Source organism: Suillus bovinus (genome assembly GCF_016758785.1).
Source record: "Suillus bovinus strain UH-Sbo-P2 chromosome Unknown EDB93scaffold_107, whole genome shotgun sequence".
Classification (NCBI taxonomy): domain Eukaryota; kingdom Fungi; phylum Basidiomycota; class Agaricomycetes; order Boletales; family Suillaceae; genus Suillus; species Suillus bovinus.
The window spans coordinates 5,496-32,557 of record NW_024542163.1 but is presented as its reverse complement, the minus strand read 5'-3'; the positions used below and the strand labels follow the sequence as shown (position 1 = coordinate 32,557).

The following is a 27,062-nucleotide window of genomic DNA, read 5'->3' as shown; positions in this document are numbered from 1 at the left end:
AACAAAATTGTGGCCAAGTGAATTTTTGACATTCTGGCCTATCGTTCTGCAGATAGCTGTAATATAAGCACAAGTCTGTTCATTCTGTGAATGAACGGCTCAAACCCTCTTTCTTCATCATTCTAGTTCTGTTTTCTTTCGACATGCCTAAGAAGAGCAGCGCTGCAATTGACCACGAGATCGAAGTCTTGCAAGCTCAAATCGCTATCCTGCGACGTCGTGAGGATGACTTCGTCCGTATTTTGGAGGACATGGCCCGTCTCAGAGACTCAGTCAAGGCCGAGCAAGTGGCACTCGCATCTCAAATAACGGAGCTAGAGAGTCAGAAAAGTCCAATCAACTGGCTGCCTTCAGAGTTACTGATCCAAATCTTTGTCTCTGTAACGGAGGACAACGACTCAGACACCTTAGCAGGTCTCGCGTACAATCCATCGCCCATCATCATATCACACACATGCCGGAAATGGCGTAAACTCGCACTCGCCACTTCTATACTGTGGTCGCGCGTTTCTTTCAGGAGCAGGAAGTGGTCCACGTCTCCAGTATGCGCGTTCATAAATCGCTCAGGTTCTAGTCTGATCGACCTCACATTTTCTCCCCCACCGTACCATATCGATGATCATGACGCCGCCGAGGACGAGCGGCTAGCGTCTGAATGTCTACTTCAGACGTTGAGCTTTCACCTCCCTCGTATGCGCTCTATCACCTTCGAGTGCACATCCTCTGCGAGTATGCGACTCATTGTCGAACTACTCATAGATAACTTTCACGAATTAAACTCTTTACGCTCCTTGGATCTGTCCTTCGCAAGCTTTGCCCCATGTTTTGCAGGCACACCACTACTCGAACTGGATCAACTGGACGGACAGAGTCTCCCCGACACACCAAGCGTCCTCACATACCTCCGTCTTCAACAACTACCACCACGCGTCATTTCGCCATCTTTCTTACGATCTGTGCAAACTCTCGAGCTCTCCTACCCTCAACGAAGATCCCACCACCGTGCTCCTCAGTACATCCTACGAATGTCCCATATACACCGTTTCCTAAGTTTTACTCCAGAGCTTCAAGATCTAGTTCTTATGGAAACCACGCCGCTTCGTGATGTTGTTCTCGAGGAACCCAGCGAAGGACAGACGGCCGACAATCGATTCATCGTCGTGGCCCCCCTTGAACTGCATAAACTCAAAAGCCTCACATGGAAGTTTGCCAACCCCCGCGACGTGTATACCTTCATGTCTTTCTTCGGCATGCCTGCATTGGAACGATGGGAAATTCTAATCGCCAACTCCCTAACGAAGCGGAACGACGTCAGCACGCTTCGCGGTAATCATTGGCACGAATCAGACTCATTCATCCAGGCAGAGCCCCTCGGAGGCGTCCTATCCATGGCTGCGCTCAAGGAGCTGTGCATCAGCTGCCACGATGGCGACTCCCTCATTTCTTCGCTGCGCCAGTTCTTCTTCCCTGTGCTTGAGCAACTCGAGTTTGCATATGCCGGAAAGTGCCCGCCAAATTGTAACCACAAGCATCCTCTCCCGCGCCTTGATTATATATTTCGCGATCCCCGTCTCCCCCACCTTACGCATTTCACGCTGTCACACTTTGATGTCTGTGCCGGGCACGGGAAGCTCATGCTTGGTTACATGCCGTGCCTCGTATCATTGACACTGATATCGTGCACTGGTGTGGACGGCGTGCTAGACGCGCTTGCTGAAGCATATGGTCACGCATTGGATGCAGAACGCAAAGCAACTCGTGGATATGGCGTTAGAGTCTGTCCAAAGTTAGAAAGGATAGCACTCTGGAGCTGCTCCGACTTCAGATTCCAAAGCTTATTTGCAACTGTATTCGCGCGTGCACAGTCTGCAGGCCCCAACGTGTTCATGAAGGCTCAAAAGGACGTACCTAGCGTTGTCTCCACGGTCTTAGGCCGTAAGATACGACCCTTGAAAAAACCGCGCGTGGCGTCTTCACAGGGAGCCCTGTCTTCTCCCGTGAAGCTACACACAATGCAAAACTCTCATGGAGCGCAATCGACGTTGATTCCTATCGAGGATGCTTTGCGCCCTGCTCGCATGACCTGCGTCCATGTCGATGATTGTCCCCAGATCACTGAGGACGAAGCATCGATGCTGGATGACTATGCCACAGTTGTTGTATGTCGGTGATAATGTTTCCACGAAGCACGGTGATGAAATCGAACCTGTAGGTCCCTCATGTTTGATTTTCGATGCATTCACTCACCCGGACCATCATTACGGAAATTGTCACAGAACTCAGATAATAACCCTTCTAGCAATGTATCCTTTAAAGTAGCTCCAAGCTCCGCATGCCAATCTTGAGGCTACATATGATGTTTGCCGCAAGTTTTGCCAAGCTATTTTGGTAACTCGGAGGACATATGCAAGCCTGTTTTTTTTGCCAAGTGACGATAGTGCAACATGCCCTGTGGGCTCATCGTGGAGTAGGTACTGAAAACGGGTATGACATCCTCAACAAACCCCGCAATAGCGCAGGCTGTGGGGTTTAGCCAGCAAATGGGTCTCCTTGTTTGGTATGATCTGGCAGTGTGCAAGCGGTGCACATCCCTGTGGCATCAAAGACTATTCGGAGCTGGATTGTTACAACAATGCCTTCAACGGGCGGGAAGGTTCTATTGGTTCCCATACACTTCCAGTAACAGGGTGCAGTCTCTATCAAGGAACTCGAATCTGAGCATTGCAAGCCACACAAAGATCGATATACGTACTTCAGGGGCTATATCGAATTTGGTGAGGGCTTCGAGCACGCCTCTGCCACTCCATTTTTCGAGTTCGTTCACCTCGTCTGGACCGATAAAGGCTTGAGAGCTTCGTGAAGCAAATACCATTTGGGCGGCCGCAGCCCTAATCACCGGTCTGGAAGAAGTATTTCCATCGAGACTGGGAAGGTGCACTTCCACTTTCTCTGATCTCATACTGGGTATTCCCGGGAATACTGGTACGGCTGGAACCGTATCTAGTGGCAGAACAACAGCCGAACTAGACTGTTTAACTCCACGCCAGCTGACCGCAAGATGGAATATCCAAAACGTTTCCATCTAAGGGGGAAGTCCCCGTCTATTGAAGACAAGTTCCATGATTTCGGTGAAGAAACACGTACCTCTAGCGTTGTTAGACCAGATACAGCGGCTTTGAGGTGATCGATCAGAGAAGCATTGTGATCTTGAAAGGACGTCTGTCTCCCCTGAGATGAGTAGAAACTTTTTTTCATATCAGCATGATGCAATGCGGTCAGAATATGTAAATTGAAATCTACCTGTCGGTCGATGCATTTACAGCATTCGAAACTACAAGATTTTTGAGTGAAAGCGGCCGGGTTACTTCGAGGGCATCACGCAACTACCTTGGGAATGAGCGATGGCTTCATAAAGTAGTTCTTTGTCCGACTTACGGCTCTATGAAGGTCTGGGTCTGCTGAAACCTGGTTACGTTCCGTGAGTGAACGGATTTGAAAGGAGCAACGATGATGCGAACGGGTTTGCTCAACCTGTATGGAACCTCCCAAGGATCGCCGGAAGTAAAATCGAAGTCCACATTTCGGGTACAAGCGACGCTCGATGCTGGCAGGACAAGCGATCCTACGGGAAGGTCAGTCAAGCAACCGCATGACCCCAGCCTTCCGATACAGTCCGTTAGTCCGATATTTCAGCGTGATTGATAAGTCCGTTCCGACCTTATTATGAGCATGTCCCCACACAGGCATTCTCTGACTTCGCGGATAAAAAAATCTGCATTAGGTGCGCCCATACCTATGCATACTATGGAAATTGGTACACTCTTGTAGCAACCTGTGATGGTAAGGAAACCGCGTTCGGAGTACAGGGAAAATATTTTTGGGGAGGCGTCTAGCATCTTCGCGATACTCTCTGCTCGCGAAGTGGACCCAACAGTAATCTCATACACTTATGAGCTGCTGGAAGAAGCGGGAAGCGCCTCTGACTTACAATTCTGTTAGCTACCTCTCCTGCTCGTATACCCAAGTGGTACACTCGACCGTCTACTGTCTTGGGAAAATCTGAATGGACGCTTGCGTCAATTTCTCAGGGAAACCAATTGAGGTTTACTCACTTGCATTCTGTATTCGATCCTTCATAATTGCAAGTGGTGAGCACTGATCAACTGTTGGCGACCGAATAAGTAACCGATGAGTCTGACTCTACTAGTACTAGTCTGAATCACCTCACGTGATGGTGATGTTCGTAATACGAAATTAGTGGCGACACACGGAACCACTGAAATCTACTGAAATAATGGAGCTATCCTCATCGCGAGTAGGTTACCCTGAGTGCAAAACACCAAGTAAGATGCACTGGCTAAAATGTGGCACTATAGTTACTGATTCGACCCCACTTGGTTGTCCGTCTGGCATCGGGCGCGAATTCCAAGCTTTACGATTCACAGCAATAAGTGGCGCATCCGAACCTGTGGGTGCAAGTCGTGACACAGCAAGCATATTGGAAATCACCCAAGAATGTACAGCCCGGATGAGCTGGTTCAACGGTAGACCGTGACATATATTGATATAATACCACCCCTCGACAACAGTTTATTTCGCCAGATTATTTTTTCGAAATAATTCAAACTGTCAAGTAGGCTTGCATGCTCTGCCGAACGACTTGCCGATATTTTGCCGCGAAGGAACGCCAGCGCCTACTACGTCAGTACCAACGGAACAACCCATGACAAAGCTTTCAGGAACTCTCGCACTAGTTGTGCTCTTCGCTGAGGCAAGACTATGGGGATCAGCTCATCGCTATTCCACTTGTATCGGTTGCCTTGGACCGCCGCCGAAAAGACAGATGCAGTGGTAGGTACGGTAAACGAGGAGATGATATAACCAGGAAAAGCCTGAAGATTCCTTTGACATCCTTATTAATGTCTTGTCAGACAGGAGTCACAGGACATTCAAAGTCTGGCTGTATTAAGTTTTTCTCTCTCGTATACTTAAAGTTCCTGCTTGCATAACACTTTGTGGTATGGTCCGCAGGACCTTTTGACGTTTGCACGATTTTATCACTTTCTATCCGTGTGCGACTGACGGTCGACCCCAGTGCCCCGTTAGATATATTATGACTTGCGACGTTTCGAAAATATGCTTAAAACAACGTTTATTGTGGCGATCGCTGAAGTGACTGTATATATTTACACCGTGCGTCTATGTATGGCATTTTCCCGCCTTCGTTCTCGATTTTTGACATGGTCTAGTCCTGCGCAACGTCAGCAGTTGTCCGATGCGATGGATGAGTGGGATTTTCCCAGCCGTATAGGCATAGAGGATGGTGGCTATGTCAGGACTGCAAGGCAAGCCTCTGCGGAACCCTTTCGCTTAGTACTGTCGCAAGAAATTTTATGCTCTAACTCCATTCTATGTTCTTACAAGATATGACATACATGTGGTGCAAAGAGCTGATTAGAAAAATGGGGAGTTGGCATGACAGAGGGTCCCATGACGGGTAAGAGCTTCTGCTGTCCGTCTTCGTTCCATTGGTCACTCATTCGATACTAGTATGTTTTTGCCTAATGTTTGCACTTCGGCGCCTCGGCACATAATCAGACTCAGCTTACTACGACGTGTTGCCAACAGATGCTGAAAACTGCCACTGAATAACTCTGACAGTTTATTTCCAATCGCTGATTGTTCAAAACGGCAAATAAACTGAAGAAATGAACTGATATTCAATGAATCAAATTGTGATTCAAAACCTCTTTTTTCAGGCGCCGGAGGAGCCCATGATGGTGACCCTGGAACGTCTCAACTTCAAAAGATATCATTCGAACGTCGAATCGGTATGTTGCTGGTCGTTTGTGCGCCCACACCTCTAACATCAAAGTCGTGAGTTCTGACATGCCAGCCCGACTCTGGACAGAACGTTCTGTGCCTTTGTAAGGAGATATTCGACCCTTTCCCCTGCGTGGAGAACAACGAACTACCAAGGGAACAATCATGACCCGCGCCTCCGATTAGTGTTTCATACTTTAAAACCTTGTTGTCCCTTTGCTTATTCTGCACCGTTCCCTTTTTTTTTCTTGCTTTTGACACGCTTTCGTGATATCATCGTCAAGACAATTACGTGGATCGGAGCTTTGATCCCGCAACTTTCAAGCCCAGACCTTCTAGCGCCTGCATCTTATGCCAGCCTGCTTTTTCCGGCAGGAAGCTGTCTCGACATGAACTCTATCCTTTGCGAAACTGATGCCGGGGGAACTACGTGGAGCGACGACGTTCCTCATATTAGTTGACTACTTAGTTCGTTCTTTGATGCCGCAATCGGTGGCGTTGTCTTACGGTCTCCGAGGTTGTTTGTGCTGTACCATAATCATCGAAGTACCACGGAGTTGACAGGCTTTTCGCCGCTCTCCGTCAGAAAATATATCGTCGTCGGGAGTGGCTGCGACTAGGTGCAATCTTCGATGACAAGTTGGCATGAGGCAGGGATAACGCCGGAATACAGCTACCCGACAATTTGCACAAATAATTCAGCTAACTCTGTACCGTGTTTCATATCCCGCAATGGTGCCACGAGAGACGAAGGAGGGCAATCTCCTTTCGGTAAAGTTGTGGGACAGACTGCGTGTCATCGTGCTGGAGTACTTTCGAAAAAGAAAAGGTACGACATTGTGTATACGCCTTCTTGCGACATCGCCTTGTCCCCACTTGGGCTGACACGGTGACTGAGGGCGATCACCGGGTCGTCTGCCAAGCTCTTCGGTGTCGGCATCGAGCACCTTGTCGTGCAGGTGCTATCTATTGGATCGTGAGCTCCTCGAGAAGAGAATGTGATCGTTAACCTTTCCTCCGAGTCAGAGACTGCGTCCAATCCCTCTTAATCAGAAAACTAGACCACAAGGACAACAATAGCAAGTACTGACGTAGATCTTTGATAGCGCAGCGCAGATCATCATTCACCACATTTTTTGCTCCCTTGTTGCTTTTACATGTAATGCCGTCAAGGAGATAGCCGCTTTGCCCTTGACTAAGTACCGAAACCAGGCACATTTACGACTTTCTTGGATCGTGGTGAGATCTTCTCTTGCTACCAAACCATATTAACGATCATGAACAACTGCGAAGTTTGATTGCTACTGAGTTTCGAGTCTGCAAGAGGAATTACAGTGCGATCAGAGGCTTATTGCAAACCTGCCACGACGACACGAACATTTATCATATTCGTTGATCTTGGAGACTTACCATCAGATACTGAAGGGTTGCGCTACATGAGAAAAGGTTTTGCTATTTCAAATTGGTCTTCTATCTTCTCCGCGCAGATCTGGTGCGATGCTAGCTTTAACATAGCCCGACATGTGGATCTAAGCAAGACTCGGATCGCCAGACGACGCGTATCGAGACTGCCGATATGACGCAATCCCGCAGTCGACAGAAAAATGACAATCGGGTTCTCGCTGATCAACATTTGGTTTTAAGAGGCGAAAAGAACAATACTCACAACCTTTCTATCAGAAAAATTGCTTCACTGCCTAAAAAACTTCAGTCGGCCAACTCGGCTGCAGGCCTGCAGCGAACCAGTGCTGAAATTATTCTGTAACTTGAAGTTTTACTCGTGCCACACGCAGTTTGACCCTGAGTTGGCAATCCTACCTTTACGTTGACCCTTAAGGCTAGAAAGACAGGCCATCGGCCACGCGTTGTTCCTTGAACTCGTCCTAAAAGAGCATTCACAAAGTGAACTAACCCAAGTGTGGACGATTAGTAGGCCTTGATGTCATGATCTTGATCGGAATCAGAAGATGGCGCAGCAAGTGATACATAATATGCCTGTGCAAGAACTTTGAACTGACAAGGAATTAGGGTGCTCCCTGAAGCTAGGGTTCATTGTCGACGAGTTCAGCGGAAAGAAGCATGCAGCATGCTAGTAGTAAGAAAGAGAGCACTTCGCGGCTCGGATGCAGCGGAAGTATCCGAACTGAGAATGTAAAGTCTAGGCTGAAGCCCATCTCCGAGTATGCACAGCGACGGTCGGAGTAAGGGGACTGACGGTCACTGAACTGACTCAAATAATCTGTGCTTGACCGGCACTGTTGGAGGTTACTTCCGCGTAGCCTGAAATTATTTCTCAGCAATCTCCGCCGGAGGAGAAATCCTCTCATTTCATTTAAAAAAAATCACAATTGGAGGTATGATCACAAAAAAATTTCACAACCTGGGTTAACATAAGTCGTAAGGGCCTCGCGCTCGACACGAGTCACCCACCACTCTCTAGCCATCCTCGGACAAGGTTGCTTTTTGGGGGATTGAGCGCCAAAAAATTTAAGGGTCTTCAATGTTCAGTTCGCACAGATCTAGCCCAAATTAGCACTCCATTTTCTGGACGCATAATTAATGGCAAGTGCTGGAATCAGGATTGACAACCACGATTTTGGATATTTCGAAGCGGAGAAACATTTCAGCAGCCGCCACTGATCATGATGAAAGGTCGCTATAGCCAGCGGCGCTCGGCCTCAGTAATTGCGAGCCATACCCGAGGAAACGAGCTCTGCGAATCCTGAAGGCACCACTAGGTTCACTCTACTTTTATGATCAGACTTAATGATTCTGCCTGTTCCGGTTCACTTCACCATGCGTTATTTCTTGGTTTCAGTACGTCAACAAACCTGTTCAAAACTCCTCGTATCAGGAGCGAACGAGTCACTAATTCCAGGGCTGTCATAAATCAGTCTCAGTCTAGTTTGCAATCCCGTCTGGAACGTCACTCGCGCTTACAAAAAGCAAGAGTTTGTTCTTTGATACTATCCAAGCTCGAGCTTGTCACCCGTCCCCCCCGCCGCTGTGGACATGAACCGCTTCATTCGAGAACGACCTGTAGCGGAATATGTCGACCCTTCCAATGTCTCCTTCCGTGAAGGAGTCGAAGACCAGAGCTCTCTCTCAAGTTCAGAGGACGATACTGCTGTCTATTTGTTCTATCCTGATGCAAACAAGATGGACACAGACATCGACGGTGAGCTACCTTGTCATAATGAGACCCACACATCTCGCTCAAATAACTTTAGACGACGGAAACAACTCCCTGACATCACAGGCCTTGAATGCAGATGGCACGCCTAAACGTCCCATGAATGCGTTCATGATTTTTGCTCGCAGGAGACGACCCCAAGTCTCTGCGGAAAATCAATCAATGCGGACAGGGGATGTAAGCAAAGTCTTAAGTCGAGAATGGAATGCTATGGACATGGTAATGTATTTTATTCACGTTTGTGACGGTAGTTCTGACCTTGAGATCATTCAGTCCGAGAAGCAGTTCTACCTTGATCAAGCCAAGCAGCTGAAGGATAATTTCAATATCAAGTATCCAGATTACGTTTATAAACGGAGACCGAACAACAGCCGCAAAAAACGAAGAGCAGACTACACGGGCATGGCTGGAGACTCTGCTTCAACCGTGGACTCCGTCGACGATCAGTCTTCCAATCCTGAGTACGGCGAGATATCTCCTGTCGAATACCATCATGATTCTCAAGAAAGATATGAGAGCAGTAGGCTAGAAGTCTGTACATCCGCGGAGGCCACACATGATGCTTCCTACTCGCCTCCGGCGCAACCGTCGAGTCATCAACCGGCTGATTCGTCACCATATCATCCCCATAGTAGAAACGATATACGGTTGCCGTACCTATCCTCTCACGGGAGCGTCACGCCTGATGCCGTTATGGGCCCATCCTCATCCGTACCTCGCGGATCGACGAGTACTACTTATTTCCCCCCCTTCGTGCAAGATACAACCCATGCCCCCTCAGCGTCTTACCTGCCAAGTCAGAGTGGAAGTGAGGGGCAGTGGCACCACTCCAGTCGTTCTAATAGAGACGGTTTAGCAGGCATGCCCGTCCAATCTTGGTCACAGAGTGGTCCAGAACCATCTTTACGCGCTGGAGACGACATGCATCGTCAGTACCAAGTAGCTCCATCATGGGGTTCCAGCCGCTCGGGGCCATCAGCTTCGAACAATCCATCAGTTCATTCCTCGAGCTATGGATTTCCCACGCTAAACTCCTTCTATCCGTCTCAGAGCAGCTCCCACAACGTTTATACAGCCCAACAATCCCCGTCACAAATGTCTGACGTTTCTCACCACTACGGTGTTGTTGACCACAGTCAAGGGAACTCAGCGGCACCTGTGCAAGAGGATGCATACCATAACCATCAATATTCCACAGTTTCTACCATGTCAGCCGGATATCCGCAAGGCAGTGGCTCAACCATGCATCAATACCACACGCAATTTCGGAATATTCATGCCTCGGCACCATTGACACCTATGCAGTCAATGCCGCTATGCTCGCACGCGTCATCAATGAACACAACTTCCACCGCTAGATCGGGAACGGACTCTGCCTCTGAACCCCAGTAGTGTGTTGAACCTTGTCGAACATTAGTAGACATTGACGGATGTTTTTTCGGCAGTATAAATGTCTGATCATACGTGGCTCCATATATATTGAATTCATCATTTCCACTACTCAGTTTCATACGGGGGGTTATCAAGTTCATTGTTTACTCAGCTTATCTGTTATTGCCTAGACCCTGTTCTCGTGCTCTTCGCATATCGTATGTTTTTGCTTTGCTTTGATTTGATTTTTAGTACCTGCATTGTACATCACTGTCAAGTATCTGACCGTTTATAATAATTCTGCAACTCAAATAGTGGGTTGATCATCGATGATTCCCGCCTTGCCCAAAAAGAATCGGGATGATCGCTCCGTGATTACCGATGGTCGCGAGTGCCATGTTGCGGGAGAAACAATCACGGATTACCCACGGAGGTGATGACCTCAAACCTGAGCGGGCGGCACCGTAATCCTGGATTCAGCCTCAAGTTGCATATCATTGTGGGATACATCGCAATCAATAAATATAGGCATAGCATGAACTTGATATAGCATATGGAAATAATACAAAAAATATCTAGACCGCGGTACATGATTCCCGACGGTCTTGCTGACACTGAACTGCAAAAACGAAGTACTGAGATACGTGGTACTGCCCAGCTGTATGATTCTAGTTCCCCGCCACGGTGTCACACGACAACATGATGACACATGGTCACCGCTGTTCCGGTTCAACAGCAGACGTTCCACCGTATGTGGCTAGAGGAAGCGGCGGTAACAAAGTATATGCTTAAGTCAACGCAATTGCAGAAAATAGAATGAGGCGAACATGTGTCGGACGACATATCTTCACAGGCCGTTAGGCTGGCGGGTGATTGTGACTTGCAAATCCCGATCTTCATCATGGCAATATTAATGGCGTAGGTTATTCATAAATCTGTCGGAGATGGCTCAGAATCGAGGGCATCGTCCTGGATGGAGGAAGCATGACTGAGGCCTGTCGGCGATATGTGGGACTTGGTTGGTCAATTTCCTGATAGGACAGCGCCGGCATATCCTTGTGACTGTGCCGCAGGTCGGGTCGTGGCGGTGACCAGGTACGGTGGTACCCTGAATGTGGCCAAGGTCTTGCTAGTGTCAATTCAGGCTAAGTGGTTTGTGTAGCACTACTCACGCGTGGTTCCAAGTACAGTTAACGTGGGGTAAGCTTGGCCAAGGAAATGGTCCGAGTTTTCCCCAGAAAAGCCATAGGATATTCCAGGTGTTCGTTATGTGTCTCCCAGCACACCTTGTACTTCCTTGATGAGGCCAAGGATTTTTTTTAAATGAAGAAGCACATAGAGTGGAACACCGATCTTCAAACGGGTAATCTCAACCACCGAATCTTGCTGGCGGAAGGACGTGAGTAGCGACAGTTACGTGGTGGGAGATCGCTCACAAAGTGGGAGGAGGTGCCGTGGCAAACAGAACAAACCGCCCACGGTGGTTATAGAAAACAATCGGAGACGATTGAGCTTAAAACTGTGGACTGTGCGCGGGAAAGCAAACTCTTTAGTGGATTTCGTAAAGTAAATTCAATAAAGCAATAAGACCACAAATATTCTGCAGCAACGTTAGACTACAATCATGGCGGATAGATCGCACTGTGGAGATACGCATGCACGCACCCTGATACTGACTCCGGTCGGTTGTCAATATTTCCGAGAATTGTCCTACTTTGTCGGTGTTCTTCACCGCGGATTTGAAGGTGAACACTTATCACGCATGTCAGTTGGGTTGACAAACGTTCCATACAGAACCAACTTTGAGAACTTGCGATAATATGGGTTGCTTCTTGTGCGAATAACTTCATGAATCATAGCCAGCAGTGGTTGCAATGCACGTGGCCCATCTTCCAGCCTAACATAGCTGTAACCAGCATTCAAGTGACCTGATGGGACGCAATCACAATAAACGGCAATGTGCATTGGGAACAACCTATTCAACCCTCTAAGACTGGATGAAATTATGGGTGAGCTAGCTATTACGTTCGGTCATGGACAGATCAAAGTGGAGATATGCAGGTACAACATGATGTGTCAACAACTTTCTCTGAGTGGTCGATAAATCAGGAGACCATATCTATACCATAAAGAACTGACTTACCAAGCCATTTTTGGGGCAGTGACGGCCACCGCAAAAAGAACACCGCCAAACTCATCCTGCTATCTGTTTCTGCCTTGCTCACGCAGGTACCAACATGTCTCCCCATGTTCTAGCAACAAAAATTCCGGCTGCAAACACACCCATTCCCGTCACGATGCTGATGTTCCCGGGTAATTTTTCTGGAGCAGCGATTTGTTCTCGAATGAAGCGGGATAAAGCAGACTCGTTTGGATCAACGATTTGACGGCGTGCAGGTGCTGTGAAGAATGCAGGTGTTGCGTTTGCTGGTGCTGCGCGACGAGCCATGTCTGTTTCTCTGTGGTGTGGCGAATAAAAAAGGTTGGGTGCACAGACGTTTCCAGCGGCGAGGCTGTCGCGGAGTTTGAGATGCGACACTTAGTCAGCAATTGGCATTTTCACGTAAATCTATCAAATTGTGACCGTCACATGATTGGCCCTGCCTCGAGAATACTATGTAGGTCAGCAGAGCTTTAAATTGTCTTCTCGACTGTTGCTGATTCTGTTAAATAGCGTGCCGACACTACGAACAAGCCAATTGTTTTTTACTTGGCAGGTTTCGTTCTCGGCATGTTGTCGGCATCCCAGAAGTCGGAAGGCCCCTATGACTTTTCGATCATGGGGGTGAGTGAATATCGGAGAGATTTGAAGTACGCTGCGCATTGCATCATGGATCTTACAAATGGTGAGTGAATTATATATCTTAAAGAGCACCAAGAAATTAACGTTCCTCCCAACAATCACCATATCACTATCATGTTGTTTGCGTCGCTTGTTCTTTTCACTGTTCTCCCTGCTGTTCTCGGCCAGGCTTGGCAGCAATACCTAGCTGGACTTGTACAAACCTTAAACACTGATGGGCTTACAACGCTGGCTTCTGCGAGTGCTGCATTAAGTAGCTCATCTGGTGGGCAGCAAGTGGCGCAGTCACTCTCTACAGGTAACTGGACATTATTTGCACCCAACAATCAGGCTTGTAAGTACTTCACCATATAACGGAAGGATGGCACTTAATCCTTGTTTTACAGTCAGCTCCTCTCCTATCAATCTCACAAGTGACCCAACATCTATTCTGGATCTCCTTTCGTACCATATCGTACACGGTAATTTTACCGATCAAACTCCGTCATATCCAAACATCACTCTTGGGCGAACGCTGCTTAATGATTCCTCACTCGTTTGGTTGGAAGGTAATGAATCCCAGGTTTTAGCGTGGTCGAAAGGAAGTAATGGGATATTTGTGCTCAACAATGGGTGAGACTTTCCATGTCTATTGATTAACTGCTTCTAAGTGGTATTTAGCACAACTGTTCCGGTCGTGAACAAAACAGCCTATCAAAACATCGAAGTCCTTGTCATCGACTCTGTCCTTGATATTCCTCAAAACTTGTCCAATACTATTACTAACAGTACTTACGACGTCACAAGCGTTGCGGGTGGACTTTCGTCTATCACTGTCCCTACCAATAATTCGAGTACACTGCTCGATGTGCTCAACAACGCTCGCGGTATAACCCTTTTCGCGCCAAATAATTCTGCTATTGCGTCAGCGAGCTGCATTGGCGGTTTGCTGCCAAATAATACTGCACTGATTGCACTTTTCGGGAACCATGTTTGTCCTTTCATCACAACTCGTCCTACTTGGTTTGACTCTATTTCTAGATTATTAATGCTACAACCGTTTACTCGTCAGAATTTACGAATGGAAATAATTATACTTCGGCCTCTGGTGAACCGTTCGCCTTCAAGACCAACTCCTCTGGAGTGTACGTGTCCAGCGCCGGCTCCAATTGGGCGCGCATCATGCGGTCAGACGTATTGACGTCCAATGGAGTCGTACATGTCATCGATAGTGTTCTTCTCGACACGAAAGTCAACGTTTCCGCTGCTACCTCTGCGTGCGTATCGTATGTCAGTAGTATGGTATCACTCAATATTGACTCATCTCCCCTTTCGTCATTTAGCTATCAATCGGCTACTTCAGTTGCCGCGACGATGACCACCGAGACCGGCCCTGTGGGCGTTGCGCATAATACTTCTGTTGGACATTGAAAGACTCATTGATTCAGACGGACCTCTCAAGCTTGGGATATTATTGTCGAGGCCAGTTGCATAGTTGCTCATTAATGCTTGTTTCGTTTATATTTTTCGTTTATTTGTGATTCTTCATCTCACATCTTGTAGCTCTTTAGTGTAATAGTAATATTGTTGTCAATCACTGAGTGAATGTAGGTAGGTTTCGTTCTTCTAAAAGCTTATCTGATGGAGGGAGTGCCATGGTGACCAGTCCCTAGTCAGTTCTGGGCCTGAGAACGTCCATAATTAGGCTTGGTCCACACCTAACCATTAGTGGTTTCTGGGCACTTTTCCACTATCTATTTGAGCTGCTGAGCGCTACACACCTTCCCTCTACGTTGAACGCACCATCACCGTGTCTACCATGAAACACTTATCACTGAAAGAAGCTTTGCTTCCTCAGCCTCCCAGTTTCGTGAAAAAACAATCGTATGAGATCCATGAAATTCTTGGATCAGGGACGTTTGGAAAAGTCATGGTGAGTCTTGGGACCATTGGTATGACTCTGAGGCATATCTCCTCCACCTCCTATGCGGCTATCATATCAATCATCTAATTATGCACCTTAGCGAGCGACATGGCACGTCCCCCCTGACCTAGCCGATGTTTCGCAGAAAGGGGCATTCCCGACGTCGCCATCATCTCCAACTGACCACAACCCTGGTCGATCCTGCATTCCTCTTCTCCATCCGCATCATATGAAGAGGTCCATTTCTCGAACATCCAATTCCTCCGCCCCTCCATCACCGGGAGGACACAACCACGCCGCACTAGTGAAAGAGGTTGCGTTAAAGGTCATTCCAAAGAAGAAAGTAAAGGGAAATGAAGCTGCTGTCTGGGGCGAGATGGATATTTTAAAGGGTCTTGACCACCCCAATATTGTTCGTGTTTTGCGCCCAGCCGTTCTGATGTGTGTCTGACCTCCGAGAACAATACAGGTCAAGTTTTATGAATGGTTCGAGTCTCGATCAAAGTATTATCTTGTTTTTGAGCTAGCTGTCGGTGGCGAGCTCTTTGATCGTATATTGCAAAGAGGAAAATTTACTGAAAATGACGCCGTTGCAGTCATCCGGTATGCTTTAAGAGTTGTACACTATCTACAAATTGACGAATCGTCTCAGGTCAATCTTGTCGGGAGTGAAGTACCTACACGAGCATGATATCGTGCATAGGGACTTGAAGTATGTTCTTTTGATCCGAGGAAGCCGAAATCATAATTCTAATACGTGTACAGACCTGAGAATATTTTGTACCGAACGAAAGACCCGGATAGCGATGTCGTCATAGTTGACTTCGGAATGTGAGGGCCACCCTTCCTGAACTTATGTTTCAATGACGCCTTCGTTCGAAGTGCAAAACATCTGCATTCTCCGGAAGAGCAGCTGCATTCGCTGGCCGGGAGCTTTGGCTACGTCGCTCCCGAGGTTCTTAATAAGCAGGGGCACGGGAAAGCAGTGGACATCTGGTCAACGGGGTAAGCGCTTGTTTATTGCATCAAACCCCATGTTTGTGATCAAAGGTCGACGGTGCTGACATCGTGACCTCCTTGCAGTGTCATCGCTTATGTTCTGCTCTGCGGTTACCCTCCATTCAAAGGAGGTGATACGCATGAGATGATTCGGGAGACCACAGAAGCCAAGATTGAATTTCACGAGCGATATTGGTCCAAAGTCTCCGATGAGGGTGAGCTGATGGTTGATGGTGATGATTGTGTGTATACTAATATCAATCCATACAGCGAAGACATTTATTAAACTTTTATTGAACCCTCATCCGTCGCAACGACCTACTGCACAACAAGCTCTGAACAATCATGTAAGTTACGAGTTCATCATCTACGTATTTGTGGGCTGACTATGTTGATAGTGGTTGACGACGCATGAGGCTTCTACGGAACACGACGTCATCTTAGGTCTGAGAGAAAATTTCGACGCTCGCAAGCGGTGGCGCACCGCCATCATGTCAGCGCGCATTATCAACCGGTTCAGCAGACGACCAAGTACGGCTTCAAGCAATGGTAGTGGCGGTTGGGGTGAAGACCATGTGCACGCTGACAAAGGCGAGGAAGATGGTGAAGAAGATGCTGCAGACGGCGAGTTCCACGACGTGTGCGATCAAATTCAGGCATCACTCTCATTAGGTGGGATCGACCCAGGATCAAACGAGAATGTGAAAGTTACAGGGCCGGATGACAAAGGTGATCAGCTGGGTAAGGGGGATATTTCCAGTGCCCCTGATGTTTGTTTGACTACCAGTGAGTCCAGTGTGAACACCACAACAGCCTTTCCGTCGCTTGCCGCCTCTCTCTTGAAAGAGGAAGCAGATCACCTGGTGGAACGAGTGGATACCGCAGGGTCATACGTTGCAGCTGATGACGAGTCAGAGCTGAAGGTTCCGGGATACTTACATGGAGGGAAGGTTCCATGGCGGAATTTTTCGCCCGTTTCCGGTCATCATATGTGGTCCGATGTGCCGAGGAAGTTTTTTGGATTGTAAGGGTTACATTCCGTGGATCTCGAAGTCAGCCGTAAGTTATATTTGATGTAACACTACGCACAGCTTAATAACCTAGCTATTTCATTTGCTACTTGATTCTGGCCGTTGTACGTATTTCCACCTGTCAAATGAAAGATAGTGGTCAACATGCACAGGGTTGAAACGTTGATATCCCGAGGATGTTTTTGAGAAGGTTCTTCCGTTCATCACGAACTCAGGTTATGTACATGTACGTGAATGAATGTATACCTAAATCTTTCATTTACCTGCATCAGGAAATCACGAGTTTACTTAGTCCTTACTTATTCCGAACTTTTCCCACTTATTTAAAATGGACCTACTTCTTTCTGAAATTTGACAAAATTGAGTATTCCAATATGTTTGTGGGGCCTGAAAGTCATGTTTCATTGCATAAGACCAACAATTAGGTGCTGTTTGGACAATGACTTCTGGATCCAAAATTCCCAGTTCTAGTGATGTGCACGGCCCGGCTTGAGGCCCTGGGCCGGCCCAAGCTGGGCCCAGCCCAGGCCTAAGTCATGGCCTGAGGAAGGCTTGGGTTTCGAGAAGCCTGAGCTGACGGCTTTGGCATGTTCAGTGGCACTGCCATAGAAGCAATGTGTAGGTACCCATTCAAAAGCCTATGATCATGATATACTAAACAACACATTTCAGATCCCTGGTGATGTGTTCAACTTACGTTACGACAAGTTGGTCATAGCTGTTGGTGCTTACTCACAAAGTACGTGGACTGTAGTACCGTGATCCATATCATTCTGACAAAATTAATGATAGCATTCAACGTACCTGGCATCAAGGAGCACACACATTTCCTCAAAGACGTGCAAGATGCTCAGGAAATCAGGATGTGCATAATAGATTGTAAGTGTATCTACTTGTTGTGATAGACACCACTTACCTTGCCTAGGTTTTGAGCAGGCCAATCAACCTGTCCTCTCTGACATCCAACGCCGAAACTTGCTCAACTTCTGCATTGTCGGTAAGTATCCGGTCTCTAATGACATCCACCACCTGCCGCAACCACTACCCTACTCCAGCAACAACCAGCATCTAGCGCATGTGCCCAGCACACGCCAACATTTGCTGGCATGGCTAAGGCGAATGTGGACGACACTTTGGCGAAGGAGAAAGGAAGGTGCTGGGGAAAAGAGAAAGCAGAAGAGGAATGAGTGAAAGAAAGTTGTTGAGGAGACAAACAAGGTGCGCTGCCCACTCCCAACCTGCCTAATCCTCTGCAACTGACTGCCATGTGACATTGGCCTACTGAGCCACGGCCTGTTGGGCTCAAGCCCCCGGCTTGGGCTCATGGCTCAGGCTCTGATTTTCCTAAGCCTGAGCCACTCCAAGCCGAGCCTAAGCCGCAGCTTTGAGCCCAAGCCAGGCCGGAACATCACTACCCAGTTCAGACTGCATGTGATGACTGCATGTGAGTGGGATCACCTGAATACATCCATTGCCATCATCTGCAAACCAGAATGATCTGTACAGAGCTGTATAGTGCACAAGCTCTACAGCTTGGTCCCTACTAGCCAGTTTGTCACAGTAGCTCTTTACTTTGTGGATATCTGTACAGATACTCACAGACCACCCAGTGAATAACAACTACCTGTAAAATTGCACATTTTTTCACTGTCTATGTATGTACAGACACTTACAGAGCACTCGAAGAGCAATCATTGTGCACACATTCATTTATGTACAGTCCACATTAGGAAAAAATTGAAGTGCTACATAGCGCTACATAGGCTACATACAACTTGTAGCCTCATTGCAGGTCCCCCCCCTACATAGTGCTATATACCTCAGGCTATATGATTAATTGTGCTACATTGTATCCAGTATCTCGTACATCAGCTATATAGCCCTGCTATGTAGTGCCACATAGCCTCCAATAGTAAGCCAACATAGTTCATACCAGTGATACCACTCAAACAAGTGAGAACAATTTGGATATGCATTCATTATTCATTATTCTACTCATCTTCGCATCTGTTATCCTCAGATTGACTACCTTCATTTTCATCCTCATCACCAGTCTCATTCACACCACTGCCCTGCTGATATTTGCGAATGACATTGTGAATCTCATCATCCGAGAGACAGTCTGCATCTCTGACATCAGCCAGATCTACTTTTGCATGGATTCTGTACCGTCGTCAGCAAGACTGCGAGATTTCCAAAAAAGAAAGACCCTTACCTCCCATTATCATTAATCTCCTTCAGGATACCATTGAGTATGCCGTGGTCCTTTGTTCGCAAGTGGAATTTGTTGAGGTTAGCAAGGTGCTTGTCATAAGCCTCCTTGTACTCACCACACGAAAAACTAATATCTGTCCGCTTGCCGTCAACCCATTCGTCAACACAATATTCTGCCTGACATAGATGTTAATATCGGAACCAAACCAGTAAACACATGACTCACCGCTGCATACACTAATGCCAAGGCAGGAATGGGAAACAGAGTAAAAAGCTTCTCAAACATTACCCCTTCGTCTTTCTTGTTACTATACCAGAGCAGATTTTCTGCTTTCTGATTCAACTTCATGTGAAAAAGCCTGCTGCGAGGGACCTTAGTTTTCTTGTCTCCGAGGTTCTTCCAACAAAGTCTAAGTAGACTATATGATCCAGCGTATTAATCACTCACCCGGTAACATAGACCAAACTTGTTCTTGAGCTGACAGGCCAGTCTGCGATTCCTGGACTTGACAGACTCCCGACTGCCGTGCTCGAAGCCGTAAATATTCTCGATAAGTGAATGAACCTTTCCTTTCACCTGACTGGTGAGATGTGACATGCGACAAGTAATCTAAAGCCAGAAATCAAGCAGGTGAAATAATAGAAACAAACCACATACAATTTGTATGATCTCGCTATTGAAGGCCATCTCGATCTCGTAAGACGCACATCTCTCCTTCCATGCCTCCTTTGCCCACAATACTTGAGTCATGCGGTCTGGATACGCATACTCAGAAGCAAGGCGGGCACAAAAAGAGCTAATGGAAAATTTAATTAGCTGCTGCACAGCTACCTTGTAATCACGCGCTGCAACTTGGCCTTTACTCCATTGGATTTTTTGTGGCAAACACTGTTGCTGGGATGAAGGTGAGTCCTCAGAATCGCACATCTGTTTGTGGCTGTTGCCCTCACTATTGGAGGGTGATCGCGGATGCTTATGCAAACCTAAAATCATTCAGCTGTGGTGTGCGAGCAGCATAGTATCACTCACCATCACAGTTAGCACTGTCCTCCCCATCTCCATCCATGAAAACGTCACTATTGCCTGCGTCATGGTCGATACTGCTGGGTCATTTTGCATGCCTGCTGGTGTATATTCACTGGTTCCGCCCGCTTCAGACTTTTGACGAAAATCTACAGAGTTTTTGACTCACCAAGTCTTCATGGCAACATCGACCCAATGCAGCAGTTGTACCAGTTGACCGAGTGCTTCAGCCAGTTCACCTCGCGCCCCGAATCAGTCAAGAGGCGGCAGAAGAGTTTTACCTCAACAGATATATTGATTTAGAATTATTTGAGCGCCTCTCGTAGTACAGGCTGTGCGGAGCTTGAGGAGCAATGATATTGGGTATATAGCACAACATTGGCTATCATGAACAAGGTGGGATTGCATAGCTAATATTGGCATCCGAGTATGCTACAGGGCTGTATGTAGTGATATGTATCATACGAGGGCGCTCTATTGAGCTATGTATCATATGAGGAGGCTCTGTTGAGCTACATGGCCTACATAGTGCTACGTAATCTTGCACAGTGCAACTCATGGCCAATGTTTTTCCTGATGCACCCAAGGTGTTTAGGAATGATGGCAATATATTCAATCATGTGGTATGAAAACATCAGTATACTAGTACTGTATAGACATGCACTTAGGTTCGGCCCTGTTTAGGTGTGACCAAATGAGCATTAGGTTCGAAGGTTCACAGGGGGGTTGTGATGTGTGACATACTGTGATTAGGTTCATTTGTGCTACATGCTGAGCGCTGACAGTGCTGATCCTCAGGCCTCATGCTCAACCTGGAAGTGCTTGCTCTACAAACATTGCCTCTAATTTTATTTCTGCCTGGCAACACAATATCTTCTCTATATGTAGTTTCAGTGTCTGTCTCGTCAGTGTGGATCCTCCCATGTTTGGCAAACCTGAGCACTAAGCCACAACTCACTCAACGAGATGGTCAGTCTGAAAGCATCTCCCCTCAACATTCATTCTATACCATGTCTGATCTCTGTGTCCCCTCAGGTGCTAAACTCCAGGATGTGCTATTTATACCTGCACCATTCTCCATTGCCCCCTCTGGCCAACTTTCTGTCGCTGAATTACTACTTCTAAACCTGCATACAGTGTTAGAAAACAACACATTGGCCACTAGAATCCATTTTTCCAAAATTCCCCTTTGCTTGAGTTGCCCACAGATTTCGCTTCATGACCTGTTCCACCATTTCAAGCAGCGTCATCCCTTCGCAATCGCACTAGCAGTGCATTCTGAGACAGAGATAAGTCAGTGATCCATCCTTCATTCCCTGATGATCTGCTTCCTATGTGGGTTGTGTCATACTGGGCTGCCATGTCACATGCACTTGAGAGTCAGCGTGATTGGTGCATGTCTTATGACTGGGTCTTAGACCAACTTGATGTTGTTCTAGCTGATGGACAAGAGTTGGAAGTTGTTGATGAGGTGCTAGATGTCTCAGAGAGCCTTCCATGGGATGCCCCTCTCAAGGGATTCAGTGCTCAGACAGATCTAAGGACTATGGAGCTCCAACTCCTGTTGGCATCATGCCCGATTCATGGATGTGTTTTGGACTCCATGATTGCTGCAGTTGTCCAGCAAATGCAGGCATCCGACCTCCAGTTTGTTTCTGTTAAAACTCTTGACTTTGCAGATATCCTTCGGCTCAATGAGAAACAGTGGAATAACTATGAGACAGACAGGGCTTTCGTTCGCCTTTGCACTATTGGCTCTGCATTGCATGATGGCACACTTCATTGTATTCTCTTCCCCATCAATATCGACAATGTTCACTGGGCTGTCATTGAGGTCAATACTGTCAACCAAAGTATATCCTATGCCAACTCCCTTGACTGGAGCTGGCCTAATGACAACATCAATACTATAAATCGTTGGCTGGGCTATCATGGTTTCGGCAAATTTGACAGGGCAACCACACTCCAGCATGGTGAGCAGCGAGACTCATTCTCGTGTGGTATCGCAGCTATAAACACAATCAAGCATGCACTGTTTCATGACCCATTGTTCACCAATGATAGAGCATTTTCCCTCCGCATGGGAGAATTTCTTTATATTGCTTATGATCACCTCAAGGTATGAATACCTCATTCCCAATGACACAAAATTGAGACTCACTGATATCTTTACATGTCACAGCTCTCTGATCCCAATGACAATTCAAATGATGGCAACAGCTCATACTCAGACAGCGACAATTTTGAGATAGAAACTCAATTACCATCCCCACCAAACTCTACCTCCGCTAAACTGAAACTTAACCTCTGTGCCTCCAATGCTGATTGAAGCGCTGGTCTGTTCCAGTTTTTCCCAATGATTCCGTGTGATGAGCATCTAAAGCTTGTCTGGAAACCTGCTCCAGCGCTCAAGGATCAGGAGCAGCAGGAGTTGGTCCATTACCAGAGAAGGATGAATATATTCGAGAAGACTGCTCAGAAGCGTGAAAGGGCAACCGAGTGTAAGAGAAAGCAGCGAGCACATGAAAAGGCCATGAAGGAGGTAAGCATGTATCATCTTTCATTTCATCTTAATAACTCACATGTTGTCTCATCAGAAACCATCAATCAATTCAGCTCTTCATGACAATAAACCTCGGCCACCAGCAATTAGTATTGCAGAGGTGTCACGTCCATACCGCCAATTCAAAAGGCATGCAAAGACATCCAACCTAGGCCATAAGTGCAAGCAAGAGGACAGAGGTGCTTTGCGTGTCAACTGGCAGAGCCCTCTCTTATGGCCGACTGTTGAAGCGGCTGCCATTTGTGTTGGCTATGGAATATCACTGATCGAGATTGAGCGTGAGCTTAAGCGAGTCAATCCCTCTCGTTTTCGTGGTATTTCTGCACAGGTTATAGGAAGATGGATTGACCATAGTGGGACACAGCCAGTATGGCATGCCAATGTCCTTGCTCGTGTTCAGAAGGGAAACCTTCCCTTGACCACTGGAACACCACCAAGCATCCTCTCAAAGTACCCCGACGTCACAAAGGCCATTATTGAAGATCTCTGTGCTTTGTGTACTGTTGGTGTGGCTTTGGACACAATGCGCTGTTGTGGTGTAATCATTGCTCGTCTCACTGTCTCTTGTCCCAAAATCTTTGAGGCCACTGCCAAGGACAGTTCAAGCTTTTGATGCTCTGAGTCTTGGGTCAAGAAATTCGTACATCAGAATCTCAACTGGTCATTTCGTCAAGCCACTCGCACTGCACAAAAGACTCCTTCCAATGCCAATCAGCTCTGTCTAGACCAATTTTATCATCTAATGTTAACTATCCATGACTGCACAATCTTTGATGCTTCCTTCTATGTCAACATTGACCAGACGAACATCATCTATCAACCCATAAACACTGCTACATACCAAGACGTTGGTGCCAAGCAAGTTGCCGTCATCAGACAGGAGGAAAAATGAGCGTTCACCGTGCTTGTTGGCATCTCTGCCTCTGGGGATGCTCTTCCGTTTCAGGTCATTTATTGTGGTAAAACTGCTTGCTCACTTCCCTCAAAAACCACGCCACAATTCAAGGATGCACAAGACTTGGGGTTTAAGCTGTGCTTCTTCAATACTGATACTTATTGGTCAACATTCCTGCTCATGTGTGACTATGTTTGCAATATTCTAGTTCCTGTACTGGACAAGAAAAAAGGAGCTCATTGGGGCCCCTGATGATCAAGAATGTATCCTAAGCTAGATGTTTGGTCAGTAAGTCTGTGCAGTTTCGCACTTGGCTTGATCAGCAGTGCCCATGGATCAAGTACCTACTTTGTTCCTGGCAGCTGCACTGGAATTGCCCAGCCATGTGATGTCAGCATCCAGCACCTGTTCAAGCTTGCTATCAAATGATCTCAACACACCGACATTGTTGAGGAGTCACTGTCTTTGCTGAAGAAAGACAAAGCTGCACATGTCATCCGACTGGACACAATGTTACCCACTCTCCTGTGATAAATTCTTTATGCTGGCTCATTAATAGTTACCATACTATTAATAAGCCCAACATAGTCAAACAAGTATGTTGCTCACAATGTCCTTGTTTTTCTCGCTGACATTGCCACACTCAGTCGTTCTTTCAGTGCAAGGCTGGCACAGCATTCAATCTCTCTTTCGAGAGCCTCACCAGTCATGAGGCTCTCCATGCACTGCATGACATGCAGAAAAATGACACCGCAACTTGGGATCATATCAAAACGGCTCAATATAAAACTTCCCAGGCCAACAAGGAAGCCGAGCCTCCTTTCACACATGCAGCAGACGTTGAACTTGATCCTAGTGATATTCCCATGAATACCATTCTGGACCACATTGCATTGGGTGAAGTGTCTGTCCCTCATGGCTATAGTGCTGATGAATCAGGTAATCTACTGCTGGATAATGAGTCAGAGAGCTATGAGCAAGTGGTGGATGGCATGGAGCTTCAATCCATGGTGAATGGGTCTGAGGAGGTTGAGGCTGAGGGCCGTGGTAAGTGCAGACATGTCGCAAACACTCAGTACAAGGACTTTGGGCAGCACTAGTTATTTTTTTAATGTTTTTACTACATGTCACAATTTAGGTTCAATGGTCTCAAAATTGGTGTGACCATCACACAAATTAGGTTCGATTCGCCCACCTGGGTATCCCAATAAGTAAGCCTTATTAGGCTGTGCGCTTATGTGTCTTGCCCACACTTGTTTGGCTCAACAACAATGTTTCCCCAACACCAGCGTTAAATAACACCCTAAATAATGTAGGTACTTAGGGTATTTGACTGTCCCGCCACTTACAGAATGTGCCTTCCCCCGGCAATGTCCATAGCGCCTCCCGCCCATTACTAGTATTAGGAATATCAAGTGTTTACTCCTCCCCAACACCCAACAATACCCAACCCCATCTGCCTTTGCCATCACTGGCCACCATCATCAGCCTCCAACCTTCCCACAGACTCCAGCACTCCCTTTTCCAGTGCTAGCCGCCATTATCAGCCTCCACCCTACCCACAGCACCACGCAGTGCACGACATCCAATGACACTTGACACCCATCCCGCCCCATCAGCACATAGCCTACCTCTGCCAGCACTGGTCGTCATTATCGGCCTCCAGCCTCCAGCTCCAAACCACTGGAAAATCATGTTGGAAGTCTGCACTCTTTCCTTGCCTTGTGGTTGCAATGTGTAGGTCCCCTTCCCTCATGGTTGCAACGTGGAGGCTTGTATTTATGCTTGCTGCTGCTTACTCTACCCTTGTTCCAGTACCCTCACCCACCTGATTGATAGTGCCCTCATAGCATTAGTGAGTGGCTGTTTGTCTATGGCACTCCATGAAGCTGAAGTTATCACAAGGCGCTACATGTCTTGGCCACAGAGGTCTACAAAAATCAATGGTTTGTCAAAATCAGCTATCAAGCATGGTTTCAGGTGCACACAGCATACTTCAGGTGTTCTTAAAGCGGCAACTCAAAAGGCACGCAAGGATGCTGTTGATGCTAGGCATATGTCTGATCTTCGAGGTATGTTTCAATCATTGTCCAACTACTGGAGCTAATGGTGACTTAGAGTTATCCACGGTGGACCGAGAGAATGTGGAGAGCATGATTGTGGATAATGACATGATTTCTTACAATGACAGCATACCATGGGTGCCGGCACCAGGTGATGAGGGACTTGACCTCAGCCATGAAGGTGGCAAATATGAAGCTCTTCAAGGGCTATCTCATCAAATGGCAGACCTATCAGGATTGTAGGATTATTTCTTTGTTTGTATATACACACTGATTATTCTACTATCAGCTGCTACATGGACCCTAGGACTCAACATGATTGCATTGAGCTTCAAACCAGCCATTGGGATATGCAAATGAACCAGCTTGTTAACGCCTATCTAGACTACCGATCTCGTGATTCTGGCGATGGCATGCCCTCGTTACCATCTGTTGTATCGAATGAAGACCCTTCTCTCAATGCTGTCCTGGTACTCATGAACATTGAGCTCATTGACACTTTCTGTAGGTCATATTGTTGTCGCCACTCATAGTTACTTAAATTCAGCTGGTAGTTCATTGCCAAGATTCATTCCAAGCATCATCTCATAAGTACCCCAACAAAACATTGATTTACCATGGTTATCTTGGTTGCACACCCCTATATCCCACTGTTGCTATTAGTCTTTGTACCCTTGCAGCCTATCAGCAGGCTCACCGGACTTGTCTGCGGTTCAGCCTTCAGGCAGCAGTGCAAAATGCTGTGCCACTTACATGATGTTCGTATATAGCTTACTCATTGTTTATTGAAATCCAACCCATTCTTCAGATGCTGTATCGACTGTATCTCCACACTCAATTTTCTGCTGTCTATGATGCATTTCTCAAAATTCTTCATCGGGTTGATGTACTGCTAAAGCAGGCACTCAAGCACGACACCCCCAACTGGAGGCTGTTGAATGCGTGTCCGCCGTGTACCTACAAACTGGAAGATGAGCCATCACTCCAATTCAAATGGTTTGCCACCATTGACGGTAATAATAGCCTTAAGTGCTGGGTGTCTCATAACTCTGTGTCTCGTGATGACTCTTGTCAGCCAAGAACAGACTACTGGATTGGTCGCAATGTAGTTGACAAATTCAAAGACGACATCAGGTCAAGAACAGTGGGTGTTTGCTTTATTTGTAAGCATGCAAAATAA

General features: G+C 46.9%; 9 protein-coding genes across 9 annotated transcripts; 6 read left to right on the top strand and 3 right to left on the bottom strand.

The window, feature by feature from the left end:
• Positions 1-11: 11 nt before the first annotated feature.
• EDB93DRAFT_82985 (uncharacterized protein) lies at positions 12-2,448 on the top strand. The gene is made up of 2 exons (XM_041457631.1): positions 12-2,208; positions 2,277-2,448. Exon 1 carries the CDS (start codon positions 144-146, stop codon positions 2,169-2,171), a length of 2,028 nt encoding a protein of 675 aa, XP_041302025.1. The 5' UTR covers positions 12-143; the 3' UTR covers positions 2,172-2,208; positions 2,277-2,448.
• Positions 2,398-4,633, bottom strand: EDB93DRAFT_82798 (purine and uridine phosphorylase). The gene is made up of 10 exons (XM_041457627.1): positions 4,229-4,633; positions 4,113-4,163; positions 3,989-4,059; positions 3,718-3,938; positions 3,519-3,660; positions 3,436-3,465; positions 3,301-3,383; positions 3,145-3,244; positions 2,753-3,082; positions 2,398-2,696 (listed from the first exon to the last, which is right to left on the bottom strand). Exons 2-10 carry the CDS (start codon positions 4,135-4,137, stop codon positions 2,625-2,627), a joined length of 1,074 nt encoding a protein of 357 aa, XP_041302024.1. The 5' UTR covers positions 4,138-4,163; positions 4,229-4,633; the 3' UTR covers positions 2,398-2,624.
• Positions 4,634-8,517: 3,884 nt separating this feature from the next.
• On the top strand, positions 8,518-10,762 carry EDB93DRAFT_82822 (uncharacterized protein). Its single transcript, XM_041457628.1, has 3 exons — positions 8,518-9,001; positions 9,054-9,235; positions 9,290-10,762. Exons 1-3 carry the CDS (start codon positions 8,836-8,838, stop codon positions 10,406-10,408), a joined length of 1,467 nt encoding a protein of 488 aa, XP_041302023.1. The 5' UTR covers positions 8,518-8,835; the 3' UTR covers positions 10,409-10,762.
• Positions 10,763-12,328: 1,566 nt separating this feature from the next.
• Positions 12,329-12,930, bottom strand: EDB93DRAFT_1180364 (uncharacterized protein). The gene has a single exon (XM_041450639.1). The coding sequence runs from the start codon at positions 12,834-12,836 to the stop codon at positions 12,609-12,611; it is 228 nt and encodes a 75-aa protein (XP_041302022.1). The 5' UTR covers positions 12,837-12,930; the 3' UTR covers positions 12,329-12,608.
• Position 12,931: 1 nt separating this feature from the next.
• Positions 12,932-14,803, top strand: EDB93DRAFT_1213708 (FAS1 domain-containing protein). The gene is made up of 6 exons (XM_041451068.1): positions 12,932-13,009; positions 13,062-13,524; positions 13,577-13,802; positions 13,851-14,160; positions 14,211-14,446; positions 14,513-14,803. The coding sequence occupies exons 2-6, from the start codon at positions 13,305-13,307 to the stop codon at positions 14,598-14,600; spliced, it is 1,080 nt and encodes a 359-aa protein (XP_041302021.1). The 5' UTR covers positions 12,932-13,009; positions 13,062-13,304; the 3' UTR covers positions 14,601-14,803.
• A 38-nt stretch (positions 14,804-14,841) lies between these two features.
• EDB93DRAFT_82735 (kinase-like domain-containing protein) lies at positions 14,842-17,042 on the top strand. Its single transcript, XM_041457624.1, has 10 exons — positions 14,842-15,102; positions 15,194-15,505; positions 15,563-15,696; positions 15,746-15,805; positions 15,859-15,924; positions 15,976-16,098; positions 16,177-16,307; positions 16,363-16,439; positions 16,491-16,833; positions 16,889-17,042. The coding sequence occupies exons 1-10, from the start codon at positions 14,989-14,991 to the stop codon at positions 16,891-16,893; spliced, it is 1,365 nt and encodes a 454-aa protein (XP_041302020.1). The 5' UTR covers positions 14,842-14,988; the 3' UTR covers positions 16,894-17,042.
• A 2,072-nt stretch (positions 17,043-19,114) lies between these two features.
• On the bottom strand, positions 19,115-20,404 carry EDB93DRAFT_1255956 (uncharacterized protein; the record flags this gene model as incomplete). Its single annotated transcript, XM_041453873.1, has 6 exons — positions 19,115-19,286; positions 19,339-19,514; positions 19,564-19,734; positions 19,786-19,947; positions 19,996-20,321; positions 20,368-20,404. The coding sequence occupies 6 exons, from the start codon at positions 20,402-20,404 to the stop codon at positions 19,115-19,117; spliced, it is 1,044 nt and encodes a 347-aa protein (XP_041302019.1).
• Positions 20,405-21,652: 1,248 nt separating this feature from the next.
• Positions 21,653-22,486, top strand: EDB93DRAFT_1095017 (uncharacterized protein; the record flags this gene model as incomplete). The annotated part of the gene is made up of 1 exon (XM_041446655.1): positions 21,653-22,486. A coding segment is annotated over one exon (834 nt), but the record flags the coding sequence as incomplete, so codon positions are not given.
• Positions 22,487-25,990: 3,504 nt separating this feature from the next.
• On the top strand, positions 25,991-27,062 carry EDB93DRAFT_1094973 (uncharacterized protein; the record flags this gene model as incomplete). The annotated part of the gene is made up of 4 exons (XM_041446651.1): positions 25,991-26,121; positions 26,172-26,313; positions 26,475-26,612; positions 26,691-27,062. The coding sequence occupies 4 exons, from the start codon at positions 25,991-25,993 to the stop codon at positions 27,060-27,062; spliced, it is 783 nt and encodes a 260-aa protein (XP_041302017.1).

Excerpts from the sequence above, each read along its gene's own strand:
- EDB93DRAFT_82985 (XM_041457631.1), top strand. The coding sequence starts at position 144 with ATGCCTAAGAAGAGCAGCGCTGCAATTGACCACGAGATCGAAGTCTTG.
- EDB93DRAFT_82798 (XM_041457627.1), bottom strand. The coding sequence starts at position 4,137 with ATGAAGGATCGAATACAGAATGCAA. Across the intron at positions 3,384-3,435 it reads ACCCAGACCTTCATAGAGCC|TTGCGTGATGCCCTCGAAGT; the intron begins GTAAGTCGGACA and ends TTCCCAAGGTAG. Across the intron at positions 3,245-3,300 it reads GTAAATGCATCGACCGACAG|TTTCTACTCATCTCAGGGGA; the intron begins GTAGATTTCAAT and ends TATGAAAAAAAG.
- EDB93DRAFT_82822 (XM_041457628.1), top strand. The coding sequence starts at position 8,836 with ATGAACCGCTTCATTCGAGAACGACCTGTAGCGGAATATGTCGACCCT. Across the intron at positions 9,002-9,053 it reads GATGGACACAGACATCGACG|ACGACGGAAACAACTCCCTG; the intron begins GTGAGCTACCTT and ends AAATAACTTTAG. Across the intron at positions 9,236-9,289 it reads AATGGAATGCTATGGACATG|TCCGAGAAGCAGTTCTACCT; the intron begins GTAATGTATTTT and ends GAGATCATTCAG.
- EDB93DRAFT_1180364 (XM_041450639.1), bottom strand. The coding sequence starts at position 12,836 with ATGGCTCGTCGCGCAGCACCAGCAAACGCAACACCTGCATTCTTCACA.
- EDB93DRAFT_1213708 (XM_041451068.1), top strand. The coding sequence starts at position 13,305 with ATGTTGTTTGCGTCGCTTGTTCTTTTCACTGTTCTCCCTGCTGTTCTC. Across the intron at positions 13,803-13,850 it reads ATATTTGTGCTCAACAATGG|CACAACTGTTCCGGTCGTGA; the intron begins GTGAGACTTTCC and ends AGTGGTATTTAG. Across the intron at positions 14,447-14,512 it reads GTTTCCGCTGCTACCTCTGC|CTATCAATCGGCTACTTCAG; the intron begins GTGCGTATCGTA and ends TTCGTCATTTAG.
- EDB93DRAFT_82735 (XM_041457624.1), top strand. The coding sequence starts at position 14,989 with ATGAAACACTTATCACTGAAAGAAGCTTTGCTTCCTCAGCCTCCCAGT. Across the intron at positions 15,806-15,858 it reads ATCGTGCATAGGGACTTGAA|ACCTGAGAATATTTTGTACC; the intron begins GTATGTTCTTTT and ends ATACGTGTACAG. Across the intron at positions 15,925-15,975 it reads GTCATAGTTGACTTCGGAAT|TGCAAAACATCTGCATTCTC; the intron begins GTGAGGGCCACC and ends CTTCGTTCGAAG.